A 19,616-nucleotide genomic window follows, 5' to 3' on the forward strand; every position below is an offset into this window, starting at 1 on the left:
GTAATCTGTCCCTCAGCACTGAAGCTTTATTCACGTATTTATTAATTCTCTTTTCCAGTTTAATCAATATACTTAGTTTTGCTACTCCCTGCTGTATCTGAAGTAGGATTCCCGTTTCTCTACTATGTTTTGTTACTTGATTTTAAAACTGTGCTGACTTCCACCAAGCGCTACTTACTAGTTTCAAGTCCAACTTATTTACTTTCACTATGGGGGTTATTCTTGCCTATGTTGTTGGTCCCAACAACTGTACCCTTCCCCTCCCACTCCAACATTCTTTCAAACCAGTTAGGGATATCCCCTACCATGGTACCAGGCATGCAAGATACCAAGTGGTACTCTTATATTCTGTTTACAAAAGAATGGTATCTGTACACTCAATAATAAGATACCATACCCTGCTTAAATAGCCTCTTGTATCACAGTGCAGTGACCAGTTTGCCAATCAGCCCTTCTATCCTTTCTGTCATCCACACAAGGAGCAACCACTTCATATCTTTTAGACAAGATCAAGAGAGGTGGTTCCCCCAATGCTGAATTCAGGATTCTTCTACCTGTCTCACAGGTAGTCACACCCTTTTGTTCCTGACCACTGGCCAAATTTGAAGCACTTCACTTTGAGTGTGAGTGTCTCCTGAAACACCACCCAGAAAATTCATTCTCCCCTTGATATGCATAGACAAAGAGAATGTGAATTTGTTGGCATGTATTATGTTTTACGATTGGACAGAGTTAACACTGGAAGAATTAGTTTGCATTTGATTTAGAAGAACAGTATTTTTGTATTCAAGATGGAAAACCCATATACCTCGGGAAGCTTTTGGTTGAGCTTTCAAAACTCCTGATGGATGTTAGATGTAAAATAATTTCTCTTGGAGAAAAGGTTGAAAAATCAGTTATTCCATAATGCAAAAGGCTTAGATGAGAAATGGTTGCATAGCATTCTGAAGGAGTTATTTGGAGCTGACAAAGTCAAACTGAGTAGTGTGAATAATCAAAGAAGTTAAACTCTCAAGACCAGGAGCTGAAAGTCAACCTTATTAGATGTGATCGAGATCTCTTTCTAGTATTTAATATTATAAAGTGATTGTGCTGAGACAGATGCAATTGCATTTCAAAAAAAAAAGTTTAGATAGTTTATTCTATTACATCTTCATTCCTTTTGCATAATAACAAGAAAGCAGAAAGTTAAGATTCAGTCAGCAGCATTGCATGCTCATGTTCCAATGAAAGGCCACCTTGACAGGTAGGAAAAGAAAAACAAAATCTGATCTATCACACCAGATTTCAGTCTGGGATCTAACTCATTCAATTATAACATCAGCCATGATCGTAATGTATTCCACCTGGTAATGAATTGAACAGTTCACAAGCGATTTCAAACAAACCTGAAAAGCAAGTGATTACCTACATCAAATTATGTATTTTACATTCTAGCGACCCCATTTGCAATAACTTTGAAAATATAAGGATGAAAAACAACTTGTTTAAACTGTACAACGCTTACTACATGGGTAGACAAGTCAGAGTAGTATCATCATTGATTCACAAACCAGAGGCTCAAACTGGAAACACAGGTCGAAATCCCATCATAGCAGCTGATGGAGTACAAATTAATTTAAAAACTTCTGGAATTGAAAACTAGTCTCTGCACCAGTGATCACGAAACTAACATTGATATGGTTTAAAAAAATACATTCAGTTCACTTTTGGGAAGAAATTCTATAGTCCTTAGCCAGTCTGCTTTAAACATGTAACCACAGTAATGCAGTTAACTCTTAAGTATCCTTTGCAATAGCCTTAATGTGCCACTACTTAAGAACAATTAGGCATGAGTAATAAATGTTGGTCATGCCAGCTACTTTCACAGTCGATGAAATAAGACACAGATAAGCATTTAGTACTGTTTAATTTACTGCAGAGTCATGTTTTTGAATGCAAAGCCAACCAAATGCAGAAATTGTACAGTCTTATCTTGAAAAAATTCACATTTTACTTAATTCAAGAAAAAAATGAAAAAGAACTTGTTGAATGGCATACAATAAAACAGATTCACTTGCTGATTTTTTTTCTTTTTATTCACTCATGATATATGTGCATCAGTGGCTAGGGCAACATTTATTGGCCAGAGAGCAGTTAAGAGTTTATCAAATTGCTGAGGGGTGGGGGAGGAAGAGGAAGAGGAGACGACAGCAGTGTAGGCAACACCAGATAAGAATGGCGGATTTCCTTGCCTTTTCTTTTCTGACAATTGACACCAGTTTCATAGTCATTACAAGACTCTTAATTCCAGATATTGAATGGTATATAAATTCCTCCGTCTACCATGGCGGGATGTGATCCCATGTTTTCAGATCAAATCTGGGGTCTCTGGATTAGTAGTCTACCAATAATACTACTAGGACATTGATGAAGAACAGATATGTATATCATTCATGGTTTAACATTGCAAGTCCAAACCCATTTCCACATATGACATTGCTACTTTAGAACTACACCTTCAAAAATTGTAGATCAGAGAAATTTATTTCAATGCCAATTAATATATGCTCACTTCCATTACCTTTCGTCGACTCTCATCTTTTCGATCAAAGGCACACTGCTGTTTGCACTGTTCACATGTCTGTGGTGGCCCATACTTCTTCTCTGAATTTGTACAACGTTGACACTTGGTACCAATGAAGGCTGCGATAATGTTACAATATTGACAAGGTTTGGGCTACAAACATTGAAAACAATACAAAACATTAACTCTAACATTATAACAGAGCACCGATTACAAAAAAGCTATACATTTGCATTTAATAAAGGGGGATGGAATAATACATAGTGGATTCCAACAATGCAAAGGATTAAAGAAACAAACAATCTACTACTCTGAAAATTTGTTTTACTGTTACTGTGTTCGAGGTTCTCATTCTGATTTACACAAAGTAACTGACTCTCTTATCAATGATATTAAGGTTTTCTTAATTGTCCAATGTTGTCAGTCAAATAATTATTCACATCTAATATTTCAAGAATTTTAAAAATTAACATTTTTGCACCTCAGATGAACCAACATACAAGAAGATTATACTAACATATGAAATGCATTCAAATATTCATTTTAGTTCAATTGAGAGAGATGAAATGAGGTGTTGGGAGGTAACTTCAACTTTTGATGTACGAGATATGATAAAACACAAAAAGACTCATATTAATACTATGATCTGTCCACAGCCAGACTGTATCTGGCTTGGGAGGACAATAACTGGTCCTTCCATTCTAAACAGAGGCATACTAGTGCAGACTCATACCCTTAGTTTGACAATTTCAGTCGAGGTCATACTAACGTCTACCAGCCAGCAGGGAAAATTGTTCAAGTACATTGTGTCAACAGCAAGCAGGGCAAATACTGCCTCATCACTAGATTCCCAGTGAGGAAAATAGGTGATGCAACAGGCCATCAATGCTAACAAGAGTTCTTGCTCAACAGTAACCTGCTCACTCAGTTTGGGTTCTACCATAACCACTCAGCTCATTACCTCAGTACCTCAGTGTTCGCTTGAACATAGACAAAATGCTATACACTCACAGGTGACAGTGACTGCTCTGAAAATCAAGGCAGAATTTGACAAAATACAGCAATCAAAGAGCCCCAGTAAAATTGAAGACAGTGGGAATTGCAGCAGCTGGGGGTGGCCAGAAAACTTTTGTTGGCTGAAAAATCAGACACAGCACAAGGTGGTTTAGTTGTGGCCCAAACATTTTTGGCTGCCTCAATAACCTCCTTTCACTACAAAACCAGAAATGGAGATTTTCACGGATGACTGCATGGCATTCAGCATTATTTGCAACTCCTCAGATACAGAAGTATTCAAAGTCAATTTTCAGCAAGGCTTGGATAATATTCAGGCTTGGCTGACAAGTGCCAAGTAATATTCATGTCACGCAAGTTCTGAGCCAATAACATTGCCAACAAAAGAGAACTCAACCAGCTCTCCTAGCTAATGGCATTAACCTCTTAGAATTCCACACAATCAACATGATAGGGATTATCAATTGTTCGAGCCAGCAACATAAATAGTATTGCTATAAGAGAAGACAAGATGCTCAGAATCCTGTGGAAAACTCACTGTGACTCCCCAAAATTTCCAAGCCCTAAACCTCTACCACCTAGAACAGTAAGGTTAGCAGACAAATAGCAGCACCAATGTTTGCAGATTCCCCTTGAAGCCACAAACAAACCTGACTTGGCACTAAATAAATAAAACCAAATAAGTATGGATGCTGTAAATCAAAAATCAAAACAGAAATTATTGGCAAGCTCAGCAGGTCTGGCAACATCTGTGAAAAGAAATCAAAGTTAGTGTTTCAAGCCCAGTGACTCTTCCGTATATCTGAGGAAGGAATAGTCAGACCCAAAACTTTAACTCTGATTTCCCTGCACAAATGCTGCCAGACCTACTGAGCTTTTCCAGCAATTTCTGTTTCTGTCTGACATGGCACTGTTCCTTTGCTAACTTGAAACTCATTTCCTAAAAACACTGAATGCAGCGATTGGAGACGACAGCACATCACCACCTTCAAGAGTATGTAGGGATGAGCAATAAACACAGACTCTGGATTAGTGGTGCTGGAAGAGCACAGCAGTTCAGGCTGCATCCGAGCAGTATCATTCCTGATGAAGGGCTTTTGCCTGAAATGTCGATTTTACTGCTCCTCAGATGCTGCCTGAACTTCTGTGCTCTTCCAGCACCACTAATCCAGAATCTGGTTTCCAGCATCTGCAGTCATTGTTTTTACCTAATAAACACAGACTGTCAGCAATACCAACAAAAATAAAACTTTATAAAAACAAAGTCCGATGGCCAGACACTGGAGTACTTCGAGAACAATATCCAGAGACATAGCCTGGAAGAGCGATCAAGAAAGTGGACAAATTTTAAAGAAAAAGATTTAAAGTAGGGAGCATGGTTTGAATCTAAGTAGAAAAAATAATGTTCCTGCTGTTATGTGCACAGTTCCTCTGGTGATCCAAGCACAAATGGTATTAAATCGAATTCCATTGGTTAGAAATCTACACCAGATCCTTATAACAGCTTCTATTTATAATTGTCATCTATCTTAATATTACCTTTTGCTGTTCAATGTCATTTTGTTTTATACTGCTCCCGTGAAGTTCCATGGGTGATTTATGTCAAAGGCACTATATAAATAAAAGCTCTTATTAAATCACAAAATTAAGACTCAAATGATTAGATAATGTTTTAGTCAAGAAATTGTGTAAAATGGACTGAACCTGTCAAAGTTCTTGTTTCTACTCTAAGCTAGATTATTTGCTTTACTTCAATAACAAATTTTGTTTTTTGCATTCATGGACATATTGCTCAAATTTTCAAGTTAGTAGCTTGCAAATAGCAGTCACCATTAGTTATACACAGAATTGAGTTTTTTGAAGTAGTGACAAAGAAAATTGAAGAAGTCAAAGCAGAGGATATTGTCTATGTGGAATTCAGCGAGACTTTTGGCAAAGTTTCACATGGTAGGCTATTTAACAAGGTTAGACCACAGGGAATCCAGGGAGATTGGAGCCAACTGGGTACAAAATTTATTTGAAGGTAGGAGAGAGAGTGGTGATGGAGGGTTGTTTTTCAGACCTGTGACCAGCACAGTGTGCTACAAGGATGGTGCTGGGTCCGTTGTTTTTCACCATTTATATAATTGATTTCAATGTGAATATACGAGGTATGGTTAGCATGTTTGCAGATGACACCAAAATTGGTGATTTTGTGGATAGTAAGACGACAAAGGGTCCAAGTTCAGATGGGCAAATGAGTGGCAGATGGAATTAAATTTAGGTAAATGTGAGGTGCTGCATTTTGGTCAGGCAATCAGGCACTTAATATGATCCGGGGGAGTGTTACTAAAAATACCAAGGAGTGTAGGTGCATGGTTCCTTGAAAGTGGTGTCGCAAGTAGGCAGGATGGTGAACCAGCATTTGGTATGCTTGCCTTCATTAGACAGTGCATTCAGTATACGAGTTGCGATGTCCTTATGTGGCTGTACAAGACATTGGTGAGACCAGTTTTAGAACACTATAGGTAAAAACAAATGACTGCAGATGCTGGAAACCAGAGTTTAGATTAGAGTGGTGCTGAAAAGCACAGCAGTTCAGGCAGCATCCGAAGAGCAGTAAAATCGATGTTTCAGGCAAAAGCCCTTCATCAGGAATACAGGCTTAGAATACTATATTCAATTGTGGTCTCCCTGTTATAAGAAAGATATTGTTAAACTTGAAAAGTTTTACAAGGATGTTGACAGGATTGTAGGGTTTGGGCTATAAGGGAGAGGTTGAATATACTGCACGGCTATTTGCGCTGGAGTTTAGTAGGCTGAGGGGTGACTACAGAATCATAAGTATAAAATCATAAGGGGCATGGATAGAGTCAACGGCGAAGGTCTTTTTCAGAGGGTAGGGGAATCCAGGACGAGAGGGCATAGGTTGAAGGTGGGGGGGGAATTAAAGTGACCGAGGAGGCAACTTTTTCACACAGAGGGTGATGCATGTATGAAACAAGCTGCCAGAGGAAGTGGAGGAGACTGGTAAAACTACAACATTTAAAAGGCATCTGGATGGATGTATGAATAGGAAGGGTTTAAGGGGGAAATGGGTGAAATGCTGGCAAATGGGACTAGACTAATTTAAAATGTCTATTCGGCATTGACGATTTGGACCAAAAATCTGTCTCCTTGTTGTAAAACTCTGACTCTAAAACTGCCACAGACCTTTTTGTGTTTTAATCATCTGGAACAAACAGCACCCTCTATTTCAGACCAGTGTGACAAAGCAAAGTGAGCAGGAAGTTAAATCACAAAATCATCATAGCAGAAAAAGCAGCTGTTCAACCCATCACATCTACACCAGTTCTCTAAATAAGCATTTACCAGAGTGCCATTCAGATGCCTTCTTTTCAGAACCTTGCACATTCGTCAGTTTCAAAGACAAATCTAACCCATTTCGGCATGCTTATCATGCGCTAGTTGAACTCATTTATCCTCATACTACTTTCGCTTCTCAAGTCAAGTACTCAAAATATGTTCCTTCTGCTCCTGGCGCTTTCACACCTGAGAACACCGTTTGCCCTGATGGATCCTGTCCAGTCCCCTTATGATTTTGAATATTTGATCTTCTCTCAATCATCTCTTTCCCAAGGAAGATTTCAAACTTCTCCAATTAATCACAACAGAAATTATTCATCCCTGAAATTATTACCTCAAATCTTTACAGCTATCTTTCCAATGTTTTCACGTTCTTCCTCAAGTGTGGTGCCGAGAACTGCGCAGAATATTCGACCCGAGGCCAAACTAGTATCGTATTTGGCTTCAACATAACCGCTCCACTCTTTAACTCTGCGCACTATTAATAAAGGCCAAGGGTGTATCTTTTAAAATCAAGCCATCCAAAATAGGTTATTACACACCTCCGGAGCAAGTGTGACTTGAACCTTGGCCTCTTAGTTAAGCTATAATGCATGATGAAAAGTTTTAGTAACTGCATTCTCAACTGCTACTTTTATTGATTCTTACACATAAACATTCAGGTCCCTCTGTTTCATCACCTGTTTTGAGTATATCCTTTGTTTTGTACTGTCTCAAATCAGATTTCCACATTAGCTGTTCATGCGAGGACACAAGTGTTTCCTGTCCAATTTACTCCCATCATAAGTAGCCTTATTGTTACTTCCAATCATAAAGCCAGATCCTTATGTTGTATTTGAAAGGTAATAACAAATGTTACTAATTGTAAGTTGGATGTTTTATATATAGATTATAAAGCACAGAAAAAGAACACTCAGCCCAACCATTTTGTACCAGTGTTACAGTTCCTTTTTTAATCTAATTCTACTAGCATGAGCTATTCCCTAATATGCTTGTACAATCCTCCTTTGAAAGCATTGATGCTCTTCACATCAATCACATTCGCCCCATTACGTGATTAAAGGTTTTTTTTGAATCCCCTGATTTATTGCTGACTATTTTATATCAATGGTTCTAGTTTTGACACTTGCAAGTAAAACAGTATGTTTACCCTACAAAGCCCTTCAATTTGTGATTTTTGCCTCTCCTCAGTCTTTTGTTTCCAAAACAGGAAAGAATCCACTTGTTCATCTGATATCATCTTATACATTTCTTTTTAAACTCCCTCTCCAATCGCCGAAAAAACATCTTCAGAATATGGTGCAGATTAGCATGGTATATGCTGGATACAATTGGAACAAGGCTTTTTTATCAAATAAAATCACTCATACGACATGGGTATCACTGGATGGCCAACACTTGTTGTCAATAGTTTGTTGCCCTTAAGATGGAGGATAGCTACCTTCTTGAATTGCTGCAGTCAACCTTCCGTGGGTTGACAATGCCATTAGGGAGGGATTTCCAGGATTTTAACCCAATAACAGTGAAAAAAATGGAAATGTATTTCTTTGCCAGGATGGTGAGTGGCCTGGAGGGGAACTTGAAAATGGTGGTGTTCCCATATATCTGTTGCCCTGTCTTTCTAGATGGAAGTGGCCATGGGTTTGAAAAATATAATGCAAGTATCTTTGGTGAATTTCTCAGTGCATCCTGTAGATAGTACACAGTGCTGCGAATGGGCAATGGGAGAGGGAGTGGATGCTTGCAGATGCAGTGGCAATCAAGTTCTGGAGGATGTCAGCTTCTTTAGCATTATTGGAGCTACAGTCATCCAGACTAGTGAGCAGCAATCCATCACACTCCGGATGGTGCTTATAGATGGTAGACTCCTTTGAGAAGTTAGGTGACGAGTTACTCGTCGTATTCTTACCCTCTGAGCTGCCCTGTAGCCACTGTGTTCATGTAGCAGGACCAGTTGAGTTTCCAGGCACTGGTAATGCAGGATGTTGACAGTGCTATTGTATTTCAAGGTGGTTAGATTGTCTCAAATCAGATAATAATCTAACAGCTGCTGGACATCATTGCTGCCTCACAGCAGGGAGCCGGGTTCAATTCCAGCCTTGGGTGACTGTCTGTGTGGAGTTTGCACGGTCTTCAGTGTCTGTGGGTTTCCTCCGGGTGCTCCGGTTTCCTCCCACAATCCAAAGATGTGCAGGTAAGGCGATTTGGTCATGCTAAATTACCCACACAGTGTTCAGGGAAGTGTAGGTTAGGTGCATGAGTCAGGGGTAAGTGTAGAGTAATAGATTAGGGGAATGAGTCTGGGTGGTTGCTCTTCCGAGGATCAGTGCGGACTTGTTGGGCTGAAGGGCTTGTTTTCACATTGTAGGGATTATGGTTATATAAAGGCTTGGCATTCACGTCGCACAAATGTTAACTGCCACTTCTCAGCCCAAGCCCATTTATTGTCCATACCTTGCTGCATTTGAACATGGACTTCTTTATGGTGCTGAACATTGTTTGCCGATGATTGCACATTCCCTCTTCTGACTTGGAGGGAAGGTCATTGATGAAGCAACAGAAGATGGTTGGGCCAAGAACACTACCCTGAGGAATTTCTGCAGAATTGTCCTGGAGCAGAGATGACTGATCTCCAATGACAATGACCATCTTCCTATGTGGCAGGTATGACTAACCAAAGAGTTTGCCCCTGATACTCATTGATTCCAAATTTGCTAGGGCTCCTTAATACCACACTCGATCAAACATGGCATTGATGTTAAGGGTGGTCATAGTCATGTGATCTCTGGAATGGAGCTCTTTTGTCCATGTTTGAACCAAGGCTGCAATGAGGTCAGGACCTGAGTGGCTCTGGAAGAATGCAAACTGGGCGTCAGTGAACAGGTCATTGCTGGGAAGGTGCTGCTGGATAACATTTTTGAAGATACCTTCCATCACTTTATTGATGGGGCAGTAATTGGACAGGTTATACATTTCCTGCCTGGAAATACTTGGGCAAATTTCCACTTTGCCAGGTAGATGTCAGTGTTGTAACTATACCCGAAGAGCTTGGCTCGGGGGAGTAGCAAGCTTTGGAGTACAGGTCTTCAGACCATTGCCAGAATGTTGTCGAGTCCATAGCCTTTGCAGTATTTGGTGCCTCCAACCATTTTCCAATCCACTGTTTTCTCCCTACAGATGCTGCTGACCTGTGCTTCTCCAACAATGTGTTTTGCTTCAGATCTTCAGTACTCAGTTATTTTTGTTTTCTTTATACCAAAAGATGCTTGTCACTCCTCATGCTGCAACTAATTTAACCCAGATATAGTAGTTTATTTATATTGCAATTTTGATGTTAAATCTATGTTCAGTATTTGAAGATGTCCACTACCTTGATCTTGAATTTTGTAATGCAATTTTGAGTTTATGTTTCACTTCTACACCAAGTCCAAAAGACTGTTTCAAAAGGACCTGTGATAGCCACATGCTCATCCTTTCAACAGACTCAAGTATTTTGTCACCTGCATGCCTGAGATACTATATTCTATGGCATACATGATTTAGTTACATCGCAAACTCTTCCTGCACCATCCTTTGTCTTCTCAGAATTAAACAGAAGACACTCATGTCTAACTCCCTTTACAAACTCCAAACAGTATGTCTATATTAATGTTGACTAAGAATTTTTGTATCATTTTTATAATATGGAAGTATATGGAATGGTTTCAAAATCCCTTTATCACGTTTTTTCCCAAAAACGCCTGTTAGTCATGCACAGGTGTTATCAATTCTAGAAGGAATGAAATAGACAAGTCTCCTGGGCCGAATGGGATTTATAGGAGGATTCTCTGGGAAGCGAGGAGATAGCAGAGCCTTTGCCTTTGATCTGAGTCATCATTGTCTACAGGTTTAGTACCCGAAGACTGGAGGATTGCAAATGTTGTGCCCTTGTTCAAGAAGGGCAGCAGAGATGATCCTGGTAATTATAGACCAGTGAGCCTTACTTCTGTTGTAGGAAAGGTTTTGGAAAGGATTTATAATCATCTAGCAAGCAACAATTTGATTTCAGATAGTCAACATGGTTTCGCCAAGGGCAGGTCGTGTCTCACAAACCTCATTGACCTTTTTGAGAAGGTGACCAAGCATATAGATGAGGGTAGGGCAGTTGACGTGGTACACATGGACTTCAACAAAGCCTTTGATAAGGTTCCACATGGTAGGCTGATGGAGAAAATGCAGAGGCATAGAATTGAGGGTGATTTAGCAGTTTGGATTAGAAACTGGCTTTCTGGAAGGAGGCGCGAGTGGTGGTTGATGGAAAATATTCAGTCTGAAGCCCAGTTACGAGTGGTGTTTCACAAGGATCTGTTTTGGGACCACTGCTGTTTGTCATTTTTATAAATGATTTAGACACAGGCATAGGTGGATAGATTAATAAATTTGCAGATGACACTAAAGTCGGTGGAGTATTGGACAGTTTGGAAGAACGTTACAGGATTTGGATAAACTGCAGAATTGGGCTGAGAGATGGCAAATGGAGTTCAATGCAGCTAAATGTGAGGTGATGCACTTTAGGAAGAACAACAGTATGGCAGAGTACTTGGTCAATGGAAAGATTCTTGGTAGTGTGGATGTACAGAGGGATCTTGGAGTCCATGTGCATAGATCCCTGAAAGTTGCCACCCGGGTGGATAGTGCTGTTAAGAAGGCATACAGTGTGTTAGGTTTCATTGATAGAGGGATTGAGTTCTGGAACCACAATATCATGCTGCAACTATACAAAACGCTGGTGCAGCCACACTTGGAATATTGTGTACAGTTCTGGAAGCCCCATTACAAAAAGGATGTGGAAGCATTGGAAAAGGTGCAGAGGAGATTTACCAGGATGTTGCCTGGTCTAGAGGGAAGGTCTTATGAGGAAAGGCTGAGACTTGGGTCTGTTCTCATTGGAAAGGCGGCGGCTAAGGGGGGGGATTTGATGGAGACATACAAGATGATCAGATAGGGTAGACAGAGAAAGACTTTTTCCTAGGATGATGACATCAGCTTGTACGAGAGGGCATAACTACAAATTGAGGGGTGATAGATTTAAGACTGATGTCAGAGACAAGTTCTTTACACACAAAGTGGTAAGGGCGTGGAATGTCCTACTTGCTAAGGTAGTCAATTCAGCCACATTAGGGAGATTTAAACAAACATTAGATAAGCTCATGGATGATTTTGGGATAGTGTAGGGGGATGAGCTAAGAAAAGTCCACAGGTCGGCGCAACACCTAGAGCTGAAGGGCCTGTTCTGCGCTGTATTATTCTATGTTCTATGAAATTGTAAACCTGTAAGTGACAAGCTAAATAGATGTGAAGAGTTTACAGCTACAAAGTTAATTGGGCTGTAGAAGATTGAACTGAGAATTGAAACGAATTGGCACTGAAGGCATTAGGGGATTTCAGGGTACAAGTTCTTTTAAGTGGCTTAGAGACTGGAAGGGAGAAGACAGTGTTTGTTGGGCAAGGGTGCACAGAATAAGCTACAAGGAAATAACTGCAATAAAATCCCAGAGGACCAGGCATTTTAACCAGCCACTCCTGTGGCTACTTCCAATCTGCTTCTAGACATAGCAGGCCTAGCTCTACAAAAACAAAAAAGTTGTTTCTGACAAAGCAATTTCACTGAAGCAGGTCTACCAATGGGATATTTCCTGACTTAAGTTACTCACTTCAGAAACAGAAATATGTCTGGGGAAACTGTTACTATAAATCTTGACCTCTCAAATCCCAAATAATTGGAATATTTAATGCCTACCTCCTGACTGCTCTTTGAATACCTTCTAACAAGTCTTCCCATTTCCATGCTGCTGTGCCAGACTTCAAGTAGTATTGATTCTGTCTCAGTTGCCAGCTGTAGAGTCCAGTTCTTTGGGATTCAGTCGCAAACTGCTAATGCACAAGATGCAGCAGCTGAGTCTAGGGCCCTTGTAGTGCAATGGTAGTGTCCCTATCCCTGGGCTGGTATCAAATCCCACCTGCTCCAGAGGTATGTAATAAGATCTCTGAACAGGATGATTAGGAAAACAGGTTAAGTAAGTAATATTCAACAGCTGAGTCAACAAGAAACAGAACTTATTTCTTAAGGAGCACCTCTTTCTTCCAGTCACTGCTCCACTATCATTTTCTATGTTTGGTAATTCATGACAGCAGCTCCTGTTCTTAACAACTGATAAAACAGAGATCCTAGCCAGTTTGAAGGTAAGTTTGATCAGAAATCTGACAAATGGCTGAAATGTCACATCCCTGTACTTGAACAGTAAACAAAGGATTACCTAATTTGCCTTCTACCATAGTGGAAATTTCATCCCACTACATTGGAGATCTAATCGATCAGAGTCAATTTAGCTCAAACAATAAAAAAAAGTTTCATAGAATCACTATGGTGCAAAGGGCATTCGACCCATCGAGTCAGCAAAACCTGAATGGTATCACACCAAGACCCACCACTCCCCCATAACATCATCTTTACCAGAGCTTATCCATCTAACCTTTACATCCCTGGACATTATGGGACAATTCTGCATGACTAACCCACCTAACCTGAGCATCTTTGAACAGTGGGAGGAAGAGCATTTGGCAGAAATCCACACAAATATGGGGAGGACATGCAAAAAAAAAACACACACAGACAGTAACCTAAAGCTGGGGCGCGGGCACATTGAGGCAGCAGTGTTAACCACTGTTTCAATATATCATTTATATAAAAGGCAAAAGTCCATCTTGAGAATCAAGATGTGTCCACCAAGAGGTATAAACTCAAAAGCCCCAAATCTTCAAGCTAGAATTAGAAATGCTATTTCCAACACTGATTGCACAAAATGAAAAACTCAACCACTGCCATCTAAATCTATCGTTCAAGCTAACTTGTGATTTGAAACAATAAGTTACCTTGACTACCCTAGGTATAGGATGAAGAGAAAGAAACTGTTTCTTCCAAGAACTGAATTATTTTTGCAATAACTGTACTTGAAACCTAATGAACCATACCAGGGGTAAGAGTCAGGTTGTATGGTTACCCAGAAGTCAGATTGATCTCTTTTGATTTCGTCCTATTTCACTATCTACACAAGTATGCCAGAACTGTCCAAATATCCATCTCCAAGTTGGAATTGGAGATTTTTCCCCCCCCCAAAATTACCTATTGAAAGTTTAAAACAAAAAAGGTGATGATTGCTCTTGGACAGGTATTCATATATGAAGGTTTAAAATTAATATTTCATAATGTTATCAGCAAATTTTCTTGCTTCATGGACTTTACACTGAAAATGTCTGTGCAAAGAAAATTTATTTTGAGTTGCACCGGGCTCACCTGACAATCAACCATCAACTTAGTCTGCTTACATGTTGGAACATTACTCTTCAGAATAAATTATTCCTTTCCAACATCCCATTTTATGAAATGCAGACAAAAGCAGCCTTCAAGTACCTCAGTCGGCACTATACCCATCAAAGTCATCTAAGTTTTTAGGTGACAAAATTAACTAATGATTACCACAGGCAATATGTGATGAGCAAGATGACTGATGCTACATGAACACAATCTGTAGACATAATATGAAAGAGTGAGACAAATTAAAGCAAATCCTAAAGTAAAAAATTGCAACAGATGCTCGGCACAATCTGCTTAACCTGCTCAATGTGCTCAAACTCAGAAGCTGGATAACAGCAGTACTGCAGTACCTAAATTATTTATCAGTAGAAATTTGACTACTAATACTAAAATATTAATAATTGTCCCAGTAACAAAATTTAGTATCAGATAATTCTAATGCAATTGTGTTATTAAAATGTCACAAAACACCACTTCAACTTACTGTTCCAAACTGCTTCACATTTTGTGCACATTTCTTGCATATTGTGTTGGTCTTGCTGCACAAAATAAGAAATCCATAATTCAGAGAAGGTTAAGACTTCAAATGATCACAGAACTAAATGAAAACATTTCATTATTACTGTACCTTTCTTGTTGGAATTCAGTTCTGCAGTATGTACACTTGACTACTGGATGTGCTATCCGACACTCCTTTTTGAAAGATAAGCAAAAGCACTCGGTCAAATATCTCAACATTTTTCACAGCACATGAAAACAGTGCATGACAAATAAAACAAAGGAAATACCAGATCGAAAACTCATAGTAGTAGATTTTAAGCAATGGTTGAAAAGAGAAAGACACAGATAGTGATGGAATTCCAGAACCTGGACTTCGATAACCAATACCAATGCTAAAACGGCTGTAAATGGAAATGCACAACAGTGCAAAATTACAGTAAGTAGATATTCACAGGCTGTGTATTAGAGAAGACTACAAAGATAAGTAGTAGCAAGGCCATAAAGAATGAAAATTTCAAAACCTAGACACTACTTCACGGGGTCAGCAAACAGAGGTGAAAGAGGAAGCTAAGGCGCAGACAGTAGTGTGTTTTGGATGACCTCAAGTTTATGGTAGAATATGGGAGACCTCAGAGGTACACATTGGAATATTTGAGCCTAGGAATAATGTAGCGATGTAACTAGAGACTTGGCAGGAATAGGGATGGAGTCAATACTAGAGAGAGAAAAAAAAAAATCAGGTGTTTTTGCTCACAAAATCAAATCTATATTATCCCCCACTATGGGTGCAAACAGAAAATACAGTTTCAATTTGTCACACTTACACCTTGTGATTTGAAACAATAAATTACCTAGGTATAGGATGAAGAGAAAGAAACAGTTTCTTCCAAGAGCTGAATCATTTTTGCAATAAATGTACTTGAACTATACATAAATAATAATTGAATTGAAAATAAAAGTTGAACAAATTGAGAAAAAAAGTGATTTATTGCAAACAATCCAAAAGTAGCTCTGGACCTCTTATAAAAGAGCCACATCTTCAACAAAATTACAAAATTTCTTCTCTACTCCAATCTGGAGGTCAGAGTAACACGTTAGTCAATAGATTAATCAAGAATTCCCAATTTCTGGTTTGCAAGAGCCAATAGGATTAAGGAAACTGTCCATTCTGAAGGCTTTGACAGAACAAGCTCAAGATTGATGCAAATAACAAGACCCTTTAACATCAGAAGCCACTTTTAACAGCAAGTTTGATGGGGTCTGGGCTGTTTGTGCACCACTTGGCACAGGCAAGCAAGCATAACTCAGTAACTCAAAACAAAAGTCCTGGAGAAAATGAAATTCAGCAGCATCCATGGAGGGAGAAACACAGGTAATAGCATTCAATTTTTTTTTTCTTAAGAACCATACAGAAGCAGAAATGTGATGGTTTTGAAGAACAACTCAGATGCTGACCAAATGAGATGGTGGTCATGGAGCTGAACGGGGAAAATAAGTGGCGGATATAAAATTTCCCTATATTCCTACACTTGCCAGTTTGTTAGTACAGGCTCCTTATACAGGATGGCAACTCTGCTTCACAAGCACCAGTAACTAGACAAAAGAAAAGGGAAGAGGAGGGAAGCTGGTGAGTGAGTACACTGAGTGTGTGGGAGTACAGGTAACTTGGAAAGGGAAAACAGTGTGACAAAACTGGGTTGGAAACAGGAAACACGGCATTGGGATAGGGAGTTCCAGTAAATGGGAGTGGGGGGGAGGATTTAATGTTAGCAGGGAGCGTATGTGCACAATGGTGAAAGAAAAAGAGAAGTGCTAACTGAAATAATTTGGCATGCTTGCTTTCAGTGGTCACAACATTGAGTATAGGAGTTGGGATGCTACGTCACAGTTTACAAGACACTGGAAAGGCCACACTTGAGTACTGCATACAATTCTGGTCACCCTGCCAATAGGAAGGATGTTTTTAAACTGGAAAAGGTGCAAAAACAATTTACAATGATGGTGCCAGGGCTGGAGTTTGAGTGAAAGGGAGAGGCTGGATAGGCTGGAGCATTTTTCCTGGAAGCCTGACAGGTGATCTTATAGAGGTTATAAAATCATGAGGGCATAGATAAGGTGAATAGCTAAGATCTTTTTGATAGGGTAGGGAAGTTCAAAACAGGTTTAAAGGAGAGAGGGGAAAGACTGGGGACCTGATGATCAATTTTTACACACAGATGCATGTAGGGAACAAGCTGCCAGAGGTAGTGGTACAGACGGGCACCATTACAATTAGAAAGATACAACGGTACAAGGATACTGGAGTGAGAGGAAAAGAATCCCGTTATTGTGGTCCATGTTGGGACAAGCAACATGGGCAAGGCAAGGAAGGATTATCAAGCACGAGGACCAAAATTAAGGAAGAGGTCCTAAAGTGTTTATAATCTCTGGATTACTATCCAAGCCACGTGTAAATTGGCTTGCTCCCTCATCAGTTTCACTACATACCCGTTAAAGAAAACTATTGCAAATACATTCAATGAGCTCCTTCTCAAGGCTACCTTGATTGACCTGGTTTGAGCAACTGACATGTAGATTAAATTCTCCCATGATAATTGCTGTACTTTTTATTTAAAAGCAGGTATTAGTTATCTTTGTTTATTGCTCACCGCAATGTGATGTTACTTTTTGCTGGCTGACATACTACACCTATCAGTGATTTTTTTTCTTTGAATTTCTAATTTCTACTCAAATAGATTCAACCTCATTCTCCATAGAACCAAGAACATCTCCCACTACCGCCCTGATGTCATCCTTAAATATTAGAGCTACATCACCTCCTTTATCTCCCTGTCTGCCTTTCAGAGTAGTCTGACATCCCTGAATATTTCTTGCGAAAGGGATTCAGTTTAAAAGCAGAGATGTTATGTTGCGGTTGTATAGGGTGCTAGTGAGGCTATACCTGGAGTACTGTATATAGCTTTGCTCTCCTTACTTTGGGGCAGCATGGTGGCTCAGTGTTAGTACTGCTGTGACAATGCCACGGACTCAGGTTCAATTCCAGCCTTGGGTGACCGTCTGTGCGGAGTTTGCATGTTCTTCCTGTGTCTGTGGGTTTCCTCCGGGTGCTTCGGTTTCCTCCCACAATCCAAACATGTGCAATTTAGGTGAATTGGCCACGCTAAATTGCCCATAGTGTTCAGGGATGTGTAGGTTAGATACAGGAGTCTGGGATAAATGCAGAGTAATAGAGTAGGGGAATGGGTCAGGTGGGTCACTCTTCGGAGGGTCAGTGTGGACTTGTTGAACCAAAGGGTCTGTTTTCACACTGATTCGATGATCAGTGAGAAAGGACGTACTAGCACGAAATTAGATTAGATTCTCTACAATGTGGAAACAGGCCCTTCGGCCCAGCAAGTCCACACCGATCCTCCGAAGAGTAACCCCCCAGACCCATTTCCCTCTGACTAACGCATCTAACCTATGGGCAATTTAGCATAGCCAATTCACCTGCCCTGTACGTCTTTGGACTGTGGGAGGAAACCGGAGCACCCATGCATACTCGGGGAGAATGTGCAAACTCCAGGAATTTCATTAGGTTGATTCCAGAGTTGAGTGGTTTGGCTTATGAGGCTGGGAATTATATTCATTGGAATATAATTAGAAGAAGAATGGTGGGGGGTGGGATTTATAGAAACATAAAATTATGAAAGGAATAGGTAAGATAGAAGTAGAGAGGATGTTTCCACTGCCAGGTGAACCTGGGACAGAGGGCATTGCCTCCAAATTAGAGTGAGCAGGTTTCAGACTGAATTGAGAATGAACGTCTTCACCCAGAGGGTTGTGAATCTATGGAATTCCCTGCCTAGTGAAGTAGTTGAGGCTTCCTCAGTAAAGGTTTTCAAAGATAAGCTAGATAATTCCTTTACTGTTCAAAGACAAAAGGAGCTGAGGCTACAAAAAGATCTGTCATGCTCTTATTGAATGGCAGACCAGGCGGCCTACTCTTGCTCCGAGTTCTTATGTTCTTAATTACAAAATGTGAAAGATATTTGGACAGGTATATGAATAGAAAAGGTTTAAGAGGGGTTTGGCAAATGGGAGAGTTCAGTTGAGGAAACCTGATTTGCATGGAAATATTGGTCCAAAGGGCTTGTTTCTATGCTGTATGACTGAGGACTTGGGGGCGCAGGGAGTATAGAGAGCTCACCTGAGACCTATACAATTACTTTCAAAATACCTTGTAAAAGTAATATTTTTTATAAGTTGTATACATGTGAAAAACCTGAACGACTTGATCGACACATGCACCTGAACTACAAATTTAAGATTACAATGCGCCATTCTTATGGCTTTGGTTTTGCTAGTGCAGCACTGGGGTGAAGTCATGTGAATTTTCAAGTGTTAAAATGAAGTTTTGTGGGAACTGAGTTTGGGAAGCACTACAGTAAAATGTACAGGGCGATGCATTAATTAAATGCAAACATATTGTGACAAAACATGAAACCTTACATGTAGGAAAATATGCAGATGATACACATGCTATTTTGCATCCGTTCTCAAAAATTGAAGTCTTGTCATTAACTAACTAGTTTTTCCATGAGAAAATCTACCCCTGCAAAACTTCATGAAAAGAAACAGGATTTTAAGTAAGCTTTACCTTCAAAAGGGCAAGTATCTGAAAGCAGCAACATTTTTCACGATTTGCCTGAATCACTTATAAAAGCCGTGATTAAGGTACAGAAAACTTCTTTTCCCACCTCCCCCATCTGATCCCGCTCCACAAACAGAATTTGAAGCTAAATGTCACTGCAGAGGAAAGGGAGCAATGAATTTGGATTAGATTATAAAAGGGAG

General features: G+C 39.8%; 1 protein-coding gene across 6 annotated transcripts in view; it reads right to left on the bottom strand.

The window, feature by feature from the left end:
- Window positions 1–19,616, bottom strand: part of fam76b (family with sequence similarity 76 member B) — a 79,206-nt gene that overhangs the window by 50,708 nt on the left and 8,882 nt on the right. For 2 of the 6 annotated variants that reach the window (XM_072577853.1, XM_072577854.1), the window contains exons 2-5: window positions 14,908–14,972; window positions 14,764–14,818; window positions 5,120–5,191; window positions 2,564–2,719 (exon numbers count right to left, since the gene is read on the bottom strand). In XM_072577853.1, the coding sequence (XP_072433954.1) occupies window positions 2,564–2,719; window positions 5,120–5,170 (207 nt within the window). In that variant the 5' untranslated portion in view covers window positions 5,171–5,191; window positions 14,764–14,818; window positions 14,908–14,972. Of the gene's footprint in view, window positions 1–2,563; window positions 2,720–5,119; window positions 5,192–12,704; window positions 12,883–14,763; window positions 14,819–14,907; window positions 14,973–19,616 lie in introns of those variants that run through there. The other 4 variants (XM_072577852.1, XM_072577851.1, XM_072577855.1 and 1 more) reach the window with 3 other exon arrangements.

This window comes from Chiloscyllium punctatum, chromosome 9 (assembly GCF_047496795.1).
Source record: "Chiloscyllium punctatum isolate Juve2018m chromosome 9, sChiPun1.3, whole genome shotgun sequence".
In the NCBI taxonomy this organism is placed as follows: Eukaryota; Metazoa; Chordata; class Chondrichthyes; order Orectolobiformes; family Hemiscylliidae; genus Chiloscyllium; species Chiloscyllium punctatum.